The 14721-nt window shown below is 35.3% G+C and overlaps 2 protein-coding genes and 1 long non-coding RNA gene across 3 annotated transcripts; all 3 read left to right on the forward strand.

The window, feature by feature from the left end:
• Nucleotides 1–4678, forward strand: LOC146957939 (uncharacterized). The gene is made up of 2 exons (XM_085739608.1): nt 1–1007; nt 3007–4678. Exon 2 carries the CDS (start codon nt 3029–3031, stop codon nt 3920–3922), a length of 894 nt encoding a protein of 297 aa, XP_085595734.1. The 5' UTR covers nt 1–1007; nt 3007–3028; the 3' UTR covers nt 3923–4678.
• Nucleotides 4679–8620: 3942 nt separating this feature from the next.
• LOC146957940 (uncharacterized) lies at nt 8621–9101 on the forward strand. The gene is made up of 2 exons (XR_015024494.1): nt 8621–8757; nt 8988–9101. It is a non-coding gene; the product is annotated as an uncharacterized LOC146957940 (long non-coding RNA).
• A 1403-nt stretch (nt 9102–10504) lies between these two features.
• LOC146957941 (leucoanthocyanidin reductase-like) lies at nt 10505–14334 on the forward strand. The gene is made up of 5 exons (XM_085739609.1): nt 10505–10806; nt 11620–11760; nt 13087–13324; nt 13500–13703; nt 13863–14334. Exons 1-5 carry the CDS (start codon nt 10600–10602, stop codon nt 14120–14122), a joined length of 1050 nt encoding a protein of 349 aa, XP_085595735.1. The 5' UTR covers nt 10505–10599; the 3' UTR covers nt 14123–14334.
• Nucleotides 14335–14721: the final 387 nt, after the last annotated feature.

A 14721-nucleotide genomic window follows, 5' to 3' on the forward strand; every position in this document is an offset into this window, starting at 1 on the left:
CAATTTTTGACCTAAGGATCCTACATTGATACACCGACACGTGCCATTCGACCCTGATCAGTTTCTTACCTTTTCGGTGAAAAATTCGGCAGAGAGGTATTTTAAAATACCTCATATTTGATTCCGAGTCGGACCCTTTTCTCTCTATTTTTTTATTTTATTTTAGTCTTTATTTCCATCTTTTATTTTTCATTTTTTTTTGTTATTCATTACCTATATTTTTATTTTACTCTTTTATTTTAATTTTAGTATTTAGCTGTTTAGTTATTTTTATTTTTATTTTACATTATTAAGTGATAAGTTCAAAAAAAGTCAAAAATCCAAAAAATATACATGTTTATCTTTTTTTCTTCATTTATTTTTATTTATTTATATTATTAGATGATAAGTTCAAATGACCAAGCCTCATATGTAGCCAAACCAGTCCAAATACATTTTCCTTCTCCCCAAGCCAAGGCATGCGGTTTCTTTTTCACCAAATCCTAATCCTATAAGAAGCAACCTGTACAGATGCACAAACACACACAATTTTACCCAACCACAATTTTCACACGCACAAATATTCACCCTGTTTTCAGTTTCAATTTTATTTCTAAAAAAGCCCTAGCCACCGTAAATATTTTCGTTGGAATTCAATTTTAAACGTCGTATTGTTTCTTTTATTTTTATAGCTGCTGTTCTATATTTCAATTCATTCGATTTCAATTTGCAGCCGCTATATGATTATATAAATTTGAGAAACCTTATTCCCATGCAATTTTGAAGTTTCAATTGTCCTTTATTTCTTATTTTTATTCACGCTACTTCTTTCAATTTGCTATTCTCATATTTTATTGTTGCAGCCTGTTACTTCCCTGGTTCCGTGATTAACAAAGGGATGCACCAATTCAATTCCAATTCCTTTCCTTGTTGTTGCGCTGCCGTTCCACTTTAATCCAAATTGATATTGCCTTTCATTGTTGCTATGCACTTATTCCCTTAATTGAAAGTCATTCATCAATTAACAGGTACCAGTACGGTTCTCCGGTAAATTGTTCGACTTTAGTTTAGGTTTTTTTTTTTTTGTTACAGTTTAGTTTAGGTTTAATATCAAGCATATTTAATTTTCCGCCGTTTATATTATTGCACAATTTAGAATGTAAAAATAGGCTTTAATGTAATTTATTTTTTCACTGCAGATCCTAGAATGTATAGTAGGTTTTTATGTAATAGCTTTAGGTGCATGTGTGTGGGCGTGTGTTTACCTTTTATGCTTGGTAGTTTAGGTCAAAGGTCCTCGTGGTGGTCCAACGCCACCATAAGATCCCTACGCTTTTATTTTTTCCCGCTCCGTTAGTTTAATTTTTATTCCAATTATTTGAAAACAACAAAAAAATGCATATAACAAAAATACAAAAATATTTTTCACAATAAACCTTGATCTTAAATCAAGTGATCGTCTTTTTTTATTTTCTTTTCTTAATCAAATATCAAATCAATCTTAATTTCATTTTGAGTCCATTTTCTTTAATATTAAAAAACACAAACAAATACTCCTTTGTCACTTTGGCTTTCTTTCATTTTAAAACCTTTTCAACAAACAATAAAAAACACCCAACCAATCAAACGTCAGTTTTTACCCCGAACTACGAGGTTTTGATCCCTCACGGGTACGTAGGCAGAGGACCATGTCCTTCCAAATCAATAAAATGTAGATAATTAGGTCTTTCTTTTTTAATCATTCAATATTCCTTTTTTTCAAAAATAAGCAAGTTATAGCACATTAATTAAATGAAACCAAGAGGTTCCCGTAGAGTACTACGGACATAAAGGGTGCTAACACCTTCCCTTTATGTAACTAACCCCCGAACCCTAAATCTTTTCAAAATGGGGTGTTTGAATTTTTTTCCCCTTTTTTATTAAAAAAATTAAATGTTCAGTCGTGAAATAATTAGTGAGTCAATAAGCTAATCAAATAGCCTTGATCTCTAAAAAATGACGCGACAGAAATGGCGACTTCACTGGGGAACCTAAGAGGGTTGAGCCTAACTTGGTTTTATCTAAATTTTTGTGCTATTACTTGCTTAAAAAAATAATAAATAAATAAATAAATAAAAGATGGAAATGTGTGTATATATGCTCTTCCTTCTTCTTTCTTCTTTCTAACGTGAGTGGTGAGATAAGTCCTACACCCGAACTTGAGAGAAATTTAAGATAGGACGGTGGTATAATCATAGTGTCTTGCCAAGAGTGAATTTTGGTTTGTGACACATGTGATAACCCCACTCAACTGAGGGACTTTGGATGTTGGCATGAGTATTCGTGTTTGGCATGTTATTTTCAAGTAACTGTCGAAAGTTGAGGACCTTTAGTTACCTTTAACCCCTCTTGGCCTTTTAGGACGTAGTGCGGTGGCTAATCATGAGTAATCTTGGTTTAGTTGATACGCGATACTACACTCAGACGAGACTTTCTTATGAACATTATTGGAACGGAAGTATTTCCGTAACCTGATAGTGTTCGGAAGTGGTTGATAACTCTGGGAACTTGGTAGAACCCGTGATACAGGTACATTTGAAAACCATAGTCCTTACCAATGGCGTTGTTACCCTTGACTCCAACATGTGGACTTAACCTCACCACCATGTATTCTATGTACTTTGAGCATAAACATGCATACATGCATTCATTCATAAAAACTTTTTCTCATCAAAACATCGAAAGACTTAGATAAGTTCTTGTAAACATCGGAGGTGTGGACCTTATAAGAGGGATACCAAGGAATACAGTTTCAAAAGTCTTAAACTAGACCTTAGCTTTGTTGGGGACTTTGTCTTTGGCTTTGCTTTTGTTCTTAAGGGAACCGTTTTTAATATCTCAAATTATCAAATGAAACAATGTTCCTTATGATGTTTACAATTACCTTGACAAGTCCTTCGATAAATAAAAATGTGTCCATTTTTGCATAACATCATGCATCTCATAGTCTCAATTCCGAGTCTCACAAGTTTTCCTTCTCCATAAAAGGTCAACCCACCTCAAAAGTGTCATGGCGTCCTCGTCCGAAACCAACTCGCATTTACAACACTCGAGCAATCATAAAGAGAAGATGGAGTTTCTCGAGCAAGAAAATCAATTGCTCCGTGAAGAAATGGCAGCCATGCAGACTAAAATGGGCGAAATGACTGAATTGATGAAGACACTGACGGTTGCCCAAGCACCTCCACCTCCTCCTCCTCCTATCAGGACTCAAGCTGAAACTGTTTCTACTGGCCCTGAATGGATGTTTTGTGCCGATACTCCGGGGTACTCTGCTCCACAACGTTCCGTGCCCTGGTTCCCGCCTCTTACTGCTGGCGAAATACTCTGTCCCATTGCTTGTGAAGCTCAGATGCCTACTCATCAATATGTAGCTCATGTTCCTCCACCTTCCATGAGAGCTCATCCAATCGCTATGACCTATTCAGCACCTGTGATACATACCATTCCACAAGATGAAGAACCCATCTATCATTCATGGGATATGGAAGCCTATGATAGAGTGAATGATTTACAGCAAAAATATGTTGAAATTCAGCGAGATATGAGAGCCCTCCATAGGAAGAAAGTGTTTGGAAAGACTGCTTACGATCTCTGTTTGGTGCCGAACATCCAGATACCCCACAAGTTCAAGGTCCCGGATTTCGAGAAGTATAAAGGGAACTCCTGTCCTGAGGAACATCTAACAATGTATGTGAGAAGGATGTCTGCCTATGCCAAGGATGATCCGGTCCTTATCTATTTCTTTCAAGAAAGTTTGGCTAGTCTTGCCTCAAAATGGTACATGAATCTAGACAAAACAAAGATCCGAACTTTCCGTGATCTGTGTGATGCTTTTGTAGAACAATACAGTTACAATGTGGATATGGCCCCAGACCGAAGCGATCTTCAGGCTATGACTTAGGGAGACAAAGAAACATTCAAGGAATATGCTCAGCGGTGGAGAAATGTCGCTGCCCAAGTCAGCCCACGTGTGGAAGGGAAGGAGATGACCAAACTTTTCTTAAAGACTCTCAATCAGTTCTATTACGTGAATATGGTCGGAAGTACGCCCAAGGACTTTGCTGAGATGGTTACTATAGGTGTACAGTTGGAAGAAGGAGTCCGAGAAGGACGATTGGTCAAAGAAAGTGTTCCCGCTAGTAGTTCGAAAAATAAAGAGCAGGGAGTGAATATGGTGAAAGGTCAGCAAGTCGATCCACATCGCCAGGCTCAAAAAACGCCGCAGTATGACCTGATTCCTATAAAATATGCGGTTTTGCTTCCACAGTTGCTCGAAAGGAATCTAGTCCAGACCAAGGCGCCTCCTCCGGTACCAACAAGATTGCCAGCATGGTATAGACCTGACCTTTTCTGTACCTTCCATCAAGGGGCACCTGGCCATGATATTGAACATTGTAATGCAATGAATAAGGCAGTTCAGAATTTGATCCGGACCAACCGCCTAACCTTCTAAGACTTAACACGAGGAGTGGTTAACTGTAATTGGGTCGCTGTTGACGTTCCTTCCGCTGTTTTTTTGTTCAAATAATGTTCGTTTGTTGCTTTTCGCTTTTCAAAAAAAATATCCTTTCGTCCCGCCCGAGACGTAAGTGAACTTGTGTAGGGCTTTTGCTTCATATATTTTCCATCATTAATAAAAAGGTCGTTTTGATCCCGACTTTGTTTTATTTTGTGCTTTTTCTGGAAAGATGGTAATACAAAAAAACCAAAAAAAAAAATCTTTAATCATTCTCAAATGTCTGCATAATCGTAATTTATACTTGTCAAAATCAATAATCAAATCATGCATTAATAAACCCGTTGAACACATTAACCATGTACTCTCTTCCAACCGTGAGTTCCCTGTGTTCGAAGCTGAAGAAGGAGAATGAAGAGATTCCCGACGAGATCTCTCACATATTGGGGCATCTCAGCCATTGAAGCTGCAAACAAAATATCAAGGAGATTATCTAGAAGATGACATTCAATTACAAAGACTGGCTCGGGGTGCTACCATTCGCTATGCTCAGATATCATACTTCATTACACATTTCAACAGGGGCAACCCCCCCTCCTTCCCCAATATGCAACATGGAGGTCGTGCTTTCCGTGAAGGTCAAAGTCCCGTCAATAGGAGTTCTGCTAAAGTCCAAGCTTGATCGAATTTAAACGCATGACGACCTTGTACAAACATATCAAAAGAGGTTTAAAACAAGCTTCTAACAAAAAGGTTCGTCCCCATGAATTTCAAGAAGGGAACTTTGTACTACTTTCCAACCAGACTCCAGGGGCAAGTGGATGCCTAACTTTGAAGGCTTGTGTGCAATGACTTTCGCAACTATGGACAGTGACAAACTCGCACGTCCCGTGAATGCCGATGCAGTCAAGAAATACTCTGTCAAAAAAATAAAAGCTCGATAAGTCGCAAATCATAAAAAGCGGCTTAGGCAAAAATGAGCGTCTCGGTGGACTGAAAACCCGAAAGGGCGGTCCAGGCAAAAATTAGAGACATGAACAAAAAATGATGATTATCCTGATAGGTTGAAACCCGAAAAGGGCAATCTATGCAAAAGTTAAGGATCATGACAAAGTAACTGCATCCAGTCAAGCACCATCCACTTGGGGGCATCCAGCTATCAAAAGACCTCTGATTCGAAGCATCTGCAGATCAAAGACTCGGAACTGGGACATTCAAAGTTGTCAGGGAGTATAACAGTTATATGTGTTCAATGTACCTTCCCATATATTTACCATTTTCCAAATTTTTCAAAGATCCGTGGAGCCATGCGATTGGTAGGCCACCACTCAATTCATCAAATTCGAGCCTGTGCCCATTTATTTGGAACTCTCATTTATTCTATTTGCAAAATTTCTTCTATTTTTGATGGCAATACTTGAAGCAAAAATTTTCAAAATACAAAAACTTTTTTTTACATCTTTTGAAAAGTGTGAACAACAAACACACTCTCTTTGAACTTGTGAGTAGTCGAAGCATACATCAGCATCAGCCTCGAGAACGGTTACATTCTGAAAGAGAAAACATGGCTAAGCACTATGGAGTGGACCTCTGCTTCGAGCAAGATGCTTTCATAGTCATAAAAAAAATACAAAAAAGGAAATACAAAAATAAATGTTCGCCAAGTTGAAAACCTGAAAAGGCGGCTTAGGCAGTAGAGAACGTCCCGGTGGACTGAAAACCCGAAAGGGCGGTCCAGGCAAAAATTAGGGGCACAAATATATATATATATATATATATATATTCCCGGTGGACTGAAAACTCGAAAGGGCGGTCCAGGCAAAAGTTATGGATTTTCAAAAAAAAAAAATGAAAAAATGACTGTTGAAGCATACCAGTGGAAGAACACTCTGCGTCGATTTACAAATGGCGACTTCTTCCAGACTCTTGGTCAACAATGGGCTTTATCCCCAGGAGCATCAGCTGCTACCTTGTGTCAGGATTTGCCCCGTCAGCGTCTTGATTTGTTCACAATACTATCATCCCTAAGGAAGTTTGCCGAGTGTTTGTAATGCGATGTCAGTCCGCCTCCCATCTTACTGTTTTGTCTTGTTTTGTCAAGTCACCTGTCACAATCCAGTCCATACAATCATACATTCATGCATTCATACAATCATACATTCATACAATCATACTTTCACACATTCATTCACATATGCATACACAACATATACACAATATCAATTCATACATGGTTGCATCAGTCACCCAGAGTCATGTTCGATCGTGTCTTTTCAGTTTGGTCTCTACTTATCATTGTGTCAATCCGCAAATTTCTACAAATGAACATCTTGCATTTACCTTCTTATCATCAAAAGTGTCATCCCCAGTGTGTCTGGTCCAGAGATGTCACTCATTATAAGCCCGATGGATTCCGGCAAACTCTTACCAAGCCCGGTGGATTTCGGCAAACTTTTTATGAAGCCGAGTGGATTCTCGCAAACCTTATTGAAAGCCGAGTGGATTCTCGCAAAAGCCGGGTGGATTCTCGCAAATGTTTACAAAAGCCGAGTGGATTCTCGCAAAAGCCGAGTGGATTATCGAATATGTTTACCAAGCCGAGTGGATTCTCGCAAAAGCCAAGTGGATTCTCGCAAATGTTTACAAAAGCCGAGTGGATTCTCGCAAAAGCCGAGTGGATTCTCGCCAAAGCCGAGTGGGTTCTCGCAAACCTTATCAAAAGCCGAGTGGATTCTCGCAAAAGCCGAGTGGATTCTCGCATATGTTTACAAAAGCCGAGTGGATTCTCGCAAAAGCCGAGTGGATTCTCGCAAAAGCCGAGTGGATTCTCGCAATTGTTTACCAAGCCAAGTGGATTCTCGCGAATGTTTACAAAGCCCGGTGGATTCCGGCAATCCTTCCCAAAGCCCGGTAGATTCCGGCAAGCTATCAAAAGCCGAGTGGATTCTCGCAAACCTTATCGAAAGCCGAGTGGATTCTTGCAAAACTCTTATGAAGCCCAGTGGATTCTGGCCAACTTTTATCAAAAGCCGGGTGAATTCTCGCAAATGTTTACCAAGCCGAGTGGATTCTCGCAAATGTTTATCTTATTCTAAGTTGTCAGTCCTAAACAACGGACCGCTTGAGTCTACATTCAATCAAATGCAATGGTGCATCCCCAGTTTAGCTGTTCCAGTGATGTCATTAATCAATTTCAATTTCGAAAGTGTCATCCCCAGCGTGGCTGTTCTAGTGATGTCACTAATCAATTTCAATTTCAATTTCAAAAAGTGTCATTCCCAGCGTTAGTTGTTCCAGTGACGTCATTAATCAAATTCAATTTCAAATGTGTCGTCCCCAGTTTATCGTTCAAGAGATGTCACCCCAAAGTTTTTGTCTTCACACAACCAATACGGTAGTAGACAATCTTTCCCCAGTGAAACTACATTTCCCCTAGCGGAGTCGGATCCCATTCTTCAACGAATTTGGGTATCCCGTCGTTGTTTCTCGTCTCAGTCAAGTCAACTTTGTCGTCCTGCATTCATACAAGCAATTCACGAGCATTCATAGCATCTTAGGTCCAAAATTGGTGTACTTTGTATTTAAGTCTATTCGCTCCAATCGAATTAAAGATTCCATCTTCAAATCTCCGGACGAAGAAACTTAAATAGGGGCATCTGTCATACCCCAATTTTTGACCTAAGGATCCTACATTGATACACCGACACGTGCCATTCGACCCTGATCAGTTTCTTACCTTTTCGGTGAAAAATTCGGCAGAGAGGTATTTTAAAATACCTCATATTTGATTCCGAGTCGGACCCTTTTCTCTCTATTTTTTTATTTTATTTTAGTCTTTATTTCCATCTTTTATTTTTCATTTTTTTTTTGTTATTCATTACCTATATTTTTATTTTACTCTTTTATTTTAATTTTAGTATTTAGCTGTTTAGTTATTTTTATTTTTATTTTACATTATTAAGTGATAAGTTCAAAAAAAGTCAAAAATCCAAAAAATATACATGTTTATCTTTTTTTCTTCATTTATTTTTATTTATTTATATTATTAGATGATAAGTTCAAATGACCAAGCCTCATATGTAGCCAAACCAGTCCAAATACATTTTCCTTCTCCCCAAGCCAAGGCATGCGGTTTCTTTTTCACCAAATCCTAATCCTATAAGAAGCAACCTGTACAGATGCACAAACACACACAATTTTACCCAACCACAATTTTCACACGCACAAATATTCACCCTGTTTTCAGTTTCAATTTTATTTCTAAAAAAGCCCTAGCCACCGTAAATAATTTCGTTGGAATTCAATTTTAAACGTCGTATTGTTTCTTTTATTTTTATAGCTGCTGTTCTATATTTCAATTCATTCGATTTCAATTTGCAGCCGCTATATGATTATATAAATTTGAGAAACCTTATTCCCATGCAATTTTGAAGTTTCAATTGTCCTTTATTTCTTATTTTTATTCACGCTACTTCTTTCAATTTGCTATTCTCATATTTTATTGTTGCAGCCTGTTACTTCCCTGGTTCCGTGATTAACAAAGGGATGCACCAATTCAATTCCAATTCCTTTCCTTGTTGTTGCGCTGCTGTTCCACTTTAATCCAAATTGATATTGCCTTTCATTGTTGCTATGCACTTATTCCCTTAATTGAAAGTCATTCATCAATTAACAGGTACCAGTACGGTTCTCCGGTAAATTGTTCGACTTTAGTTTAGGTTTTTTTTTTTTTTTGTTACAGTTTAGTTTAGGTTTAATATCAAGCATATTTAATTTTCCGCCGTTTATATTATTGCACAATTTAGAATGTAAAAATAGGCTTTAATGTAATTTATTTTTTCACTGCAGATCCTAGAATGTATAGTAGGTTTTTATGTAATAGCTTTAGGTGCATGTGTGTGGGCGTGTGTTTACCTTTTATGCTTGGTAGTTTAGGTCAAAGGTCCTCGTGGTGGTCCAACGCCACCATAAGATCCCTACGCTTTTATTTTTTCCCGCTCCGTTAGTTTAATTTTTATTCCAATTATTTGAAAACAACAAAAAAATGCATATAACAAAAATACAAAAATATTTTTCACAATAAACCTTGATCTTAAATCAAGTGATCGTCTTTTTTTATTTTCTTTTCTTAATCAAATATCAAATCAATCTTAATTTCATTTTGAGTCCATTTTCTTTAATATTAAAAAACACAAACAAATACTCCTTTGTCACTTTGGCTTTCTTTCATTTTAAAACCTTTTCAACAAACAATAAAAAACACCCAACCAATCAAACGTCAGTTTTTACCCCGAACTACGAGGTTTTGATCCCTCACGGGTACGTAAGCAGAGGACCATGTCCTTCCAAATCAATAAAATGTAGATAATTAGGTCTTTCTTTTTTAATCATTCAATATTCCTTTTTTTCAAAAATAAGCAAGTTATAGCACATTAATTAAATGAAACCAAGAGGTTCCCGTAGAGTACTACGGACATAAAGGGTGCTAACACCTTCCCTTTATGTAACTAACCCCTGAACCCTAAATCTTTTCAAAATGGGGTGTTTGAACTTTTTTCCCCTTTTTTATTAAAAAAATTAAATGTTCAGTCGTGAAATAATTAGTGAGTCAATAAGCTAATCAAATAGCCTTGATCTCTAAAAAATGACGCGACAATATGTATACAAAATTCTCCCTTTAAAAAAATAAAATATATATACACACACATGCATACAAAATTCTTTACATAAAACATAAAATCGCCGGTCTTTTAAAATTATGTAGTTTGATATTAGCAAAAACAACATACAGTATAAAATTGTATAGTTTGGTTTGGTTCTACCAAAAAAAATTGTGTAGTTTGGTCACCTAATCTTTTTCTTGTTTTTTTGACCCATGGGACCTAAACTTCAAATCATCAAATCCAAACGTTCTTGTGCATAAGGGTAGTCAGCGGTAAAAAAAAAAAAACGTACATGTGTTGAAGAGTAGATGAAAAACAATAATATTCCATTTATGGTCATAAATATCAAATAATGTAACGGATACATTGATTGTTCTATTACTATATAAACAAACTAGCACCCTTCCATTTTGCCATCTCATACCCAAATTGTCACAATTAACTCTTCCTCCAAAAGTTATGGCACCATCTTCATCACCAACAACTCCCATTGGCAAGGGTCGAGTCCTAATTGTTGGAGCAACTGGTTTCATGGGAAAATTTGTAACTGAGGCAAGTATTTCCACAGCACATCCAACCTATTTGTTGATCCGGCCAGGACCTCTCATATCTTCTAAGGCTGCCACTATAAAAACATTCCAAGAGAAAGGTGCCATTGTAATTTATGTAAGTCACTATAAATTTTTTGTAGGGTATCTAATTATTATTATTATTATTATTATTAATCCTTTTGAGTGAATAATGTTTTCAATTCTATGCTATCACGATTCTTTATTATATGACTTTTAAGATGTGATAAAAAGGGAGAGGTTCCAGTTTTAATCCTATCATTATCAAAATTTGTTAAAAAGTTTAAGTGAGAAAATTGTTAAAAATGAAGGACTTAAAATACAACATTATTTGTTTATATTTTATTTTATTTTAAAAAATAACCATGAAACTATAAAATAAAATAAAATAAAAGTGAAAATACTATAGAGTCTCAATTTATTTTGAGAAGAAGGGTCTCAATTTACTATTCACTAAACTATATGATAATTTTTTGCTTTACACATAAGACACAAAAATATATACAAGTCTTTCTTATGTTTTTTTTTTACCATTCACATCTCTTTACAGAGTCTTTCTCTCTCCCTCAACCTTCATTTATGTGAATAAAACTTATGTTATAACTCAATTACTTATACTGTGGAGTTTTATTTATCCATCAATCATACTCCTTAATATTTTCGTATTCATCTTTTTTCTTTGCTTGATTTATATAAAAATTGTGTACGCAATTTCCCCCCACATTTGGGTCCATATATATTTAGTCAGATCCAAGTAAAATTAGGTGTGTTTTCACACATAATAAGTGTATGTTTGCATGCGTACGTAACACAAAAAAAAAAAAAAAAAGTGTATGTTTGCATTCACGATGGAATATTTCATTACCATGCAACTTTGGAGCTTCTTAATCTTTTCATATGTATATGGCAGGGTGTGGTAAATAATAAGGAGTTCTTGGAGATGATTTTGAAAAAGTATGAAATAGATATAGTCATTTCTGCAATAGGGGCTGAAAGCTTGCTGGATCAGCTGACTTTGGTGGAAGCCATGAAATCTATTAAGACCATTAAGGTATAGTTTCTCTATTCAAATGTATACTTTAAATAATCTTGGGTTCCATTTTTTGTAATAAAAACAAAATGTTTATAAAGACTAGCTTCACTTTTTCAAAAAAGAAAAAAACAAGAACCACTAAAAAATCAAAAAGAAGAAAAACTTAACCAAAATGACAGTTTAGAGTCTAGAGCCATAAATTAATAATTACTCTTGCCACTGTTTTTTGCAGTTATTTGTGGTACTAGTAGTTACTTTATGTTAATAAGTTTCAATTAATGGTATAGCAAGCATCTTTAAGTTGAATACTTTCATTTCTATAGAGCAATCAATATTAGAAAAGAGTCCATCTAATATACCTAAAAAAACGTAGTACAAATGTGTGCCTCACCATTTTAAAATAAAATACCGCATATTTTTCCCATTTGTGTTTTTGTTTAAGGGCCATTTCTGTTTTTTTTCTTCTTCACAAAATTCAGTATTTTATTAAAATTGGTGGAGACCCTTTTTATTTACCTCCGTATTAAATGGACCCTATTAGAAGCTCTAAATTCTAAATATTTAGAATAAGGTTTAAGGTTCATAATTCTTAAATCCGGATGTAATAGTGAACCCAAAATACCTTGGTGCAGTGTTTAACAATAGCAATGATACATGAGCACTTTTTTTTTTTTTTTTGAGGGACACTTTTTTTTTTTTTTACACTTGTGTGACACCTAATTTATCACGTATAAATATTGTTAATTCAATTGAGTAGATGATTAATTTAATTTACGACATAAATTATGATTAATTCAACTACATGAACCAACCATAATTTTAAAACTAAATTAAACTATCGGGTCTATCCAACATAGTTAATCATATTTGTGCACATGATTAACTAGGTGTTGCGGGTATATAAAAAAGTAGGTGTTCGTGAAATATTTTTTTTATTTTAAAAAAATTGACCTTGGTGCATGCTCAACTATTTAAATTAAAAAAAATATCATGAGTAATGGTTCAATATTTAATTCATATGCATTATTAGTGTAAAAAAATTACCGCTATCAATATCATGATTCTAAAGTCATATATATATATATATATATATATATATATATATATATATATATATATATATATATATATATATATATATATATATATACATACTTGGTTGTGATTTGTTGTAAGTGTAAAATCATTTACGTTTACGACGTACTAGTATTACAATTAAACTCATGGTATGAATATAAATATTTATGCAAGACAAAGGGCACCTTTGCCGTGTGATTCATATATGTTGTCTTAGCCCTTAGGATTGCATTAAATACTTGTTATAATGAATGTAATATGTTGCAGAGGTTTTTGCCTTCAGAATTTGGTCACGATGTGGACAGAGCAGATCCTGTGGAGCCAGGCCTAGCAATGTACAAACAGAAACGTTTGGTTAGACGTGTGATTGAGGAATCAGGTGTACCATACACCTACATCTGCTGCAACTCCATTGCATCTTGGCCGTACTATGACAATTGTCATCCATCACAGCTTCCTCCACCGTTGGATCAATTGCACATCTATGGTCATGGCAATGTCAAAGGTACAACCACACTAAGTGCACATTTAGTATCACGGTGGATTCCCCATAATCACGTTGAGCCATTCTGGCAAAGTCATTGTGATACCGAACATATGTACCGATTTTTTGTCGCACGTTAATCATAATAATATCATAGAAGTATTAATTTAACATATAGAATGTGATTATTGTGCAGCTTACTTTGTTGATGGCTATGATATTGGCAAGTTCACGATGAAGGTTGTTGATGATGAAAGAACAATCAACAAAAGTGTTCATTTTCGACCCTCTACCAACTGCTACAGCATGAATGAGCTTGCTTCTTTATGGGAAAATAAAATTGCTCAAAAAATTCCTAGAGAGATCGTCTCTGAAGACGATCTTCTAGCAATAGCCGCAGGTTCCATCCTACTCTTAATATTTGATATTCTAAAGTGACAAATAATACGAATCAATAAAATATTTCATAACAAATTTTGATAAAATTTTTGTTCATTTCTCAAAGAGTTTGGCTAATTGGAAGTGAATGAGTATTAATTTTGATTATGTGTAAATGCAGAAAATTGCATTCCAGAAAGTATTGTAGCATCAATCACCCATGATATATTCATCAATGGATGTCAAGTTAACTTCAAGATAGATGGAATTCACGATGTTGAGATAAGCACTCTATATCCTGGTGAATCATTCAGGAGCTTGGAGGATTGCTTTGAGAGCTTTGTTGTCATGGCGGCCGACAAGATTCATAAAGGAGAAAATGGAGTTACCGGCGGCACGAAGGCTTTAGTAGAACCAGTGCCAATCACAGCTACCTGTTGAATAGATTCACCTCAAAAACGTCCTAGGTTATTCTTTATTGAGGTGGATATTTTTTGAGTGCATCATGTTATTTCCAAGTCTGTTTCATCATTTCATGCGTTCTATTAATAATGTATCCTAAGTATAAATAATTGTTGTTTATGTACGTTATGGGTTGCAACAAATTATTGTTATTCTGTGTTGAGATAAAAGTCTTCATGTAGTTGTGTTAATTTTTTCCATATTTTGTATTCATAATGATTTATGTGGAGCACTTGTTGGGGTGTTTACTATGGTAAATAATGGTCACACAAAATATGAAAAGGTTAAAAATAATGTATAGTTGTGGCAAACGCCTCGTATGATTGGTGCAAGTATGAACGATATAAATACTAGTGGCTGGTCAGTTTTACTTTTACAAGAGGAGTTATATTTTGACACAAGAATTAGACAATATATATACAGGGACGCCGTATAAAATACAATTTAACACCCTTAAAAAAATACAATTTAATATAAACATTGATTTGGTTGGATGAGAGAAAAGAAAGTAATAAGGAAAAGAAAGTGAAAATAACGTGAATGCTTGGTCCCCAATTTTTGCAAAATTGCTTAATTTT

Source organism: Medicago sativa, chromosome 1 (assembly GCF_051527215.1).
Source record: "Medicago sativa cultivar Bolivia chromosome 1, Bolivia_mono, whole genome shotgun sequence".
NCBI lineage: Eukaryota > Viridiplantae > Streptophyta > Magnoliopsida > Fabales > Fabaceae > Medicago > Medicago sativa.

Excerpts from the sequence above, each read along its gene's own strand:
- LOC146957939 (XM_085739608.1), top strand. The coding sequence starts at position 3,029 with ATGGCGTCCTCGTCCGAAACCAACTCGCATTTACAACACTCGAGCAAT.
- LOC146957941 (XM_085739609.1), top strand. The coding sequence starts at position 10,600 with ATGGCACCATCTTCATCACCAACAACTCCCATTGGCAAGGGTCGAGTC. Across the intron at positions 11,761-13,086 it reads AATCTATTAAGACCATTAAG|AGGTTTTTGCCTTCAGAATT; the intron begins GTATAGTTTCTC and ends AATATGTTGCAG. Across the intron at positions 13,704-13,862 it reads TCTTCTAGCAATAGCCGCAG|AAAATTGCATTCCAGAAAGT; the intron begins GTTCCATCCTAC and ends GTGTAAATGCAG.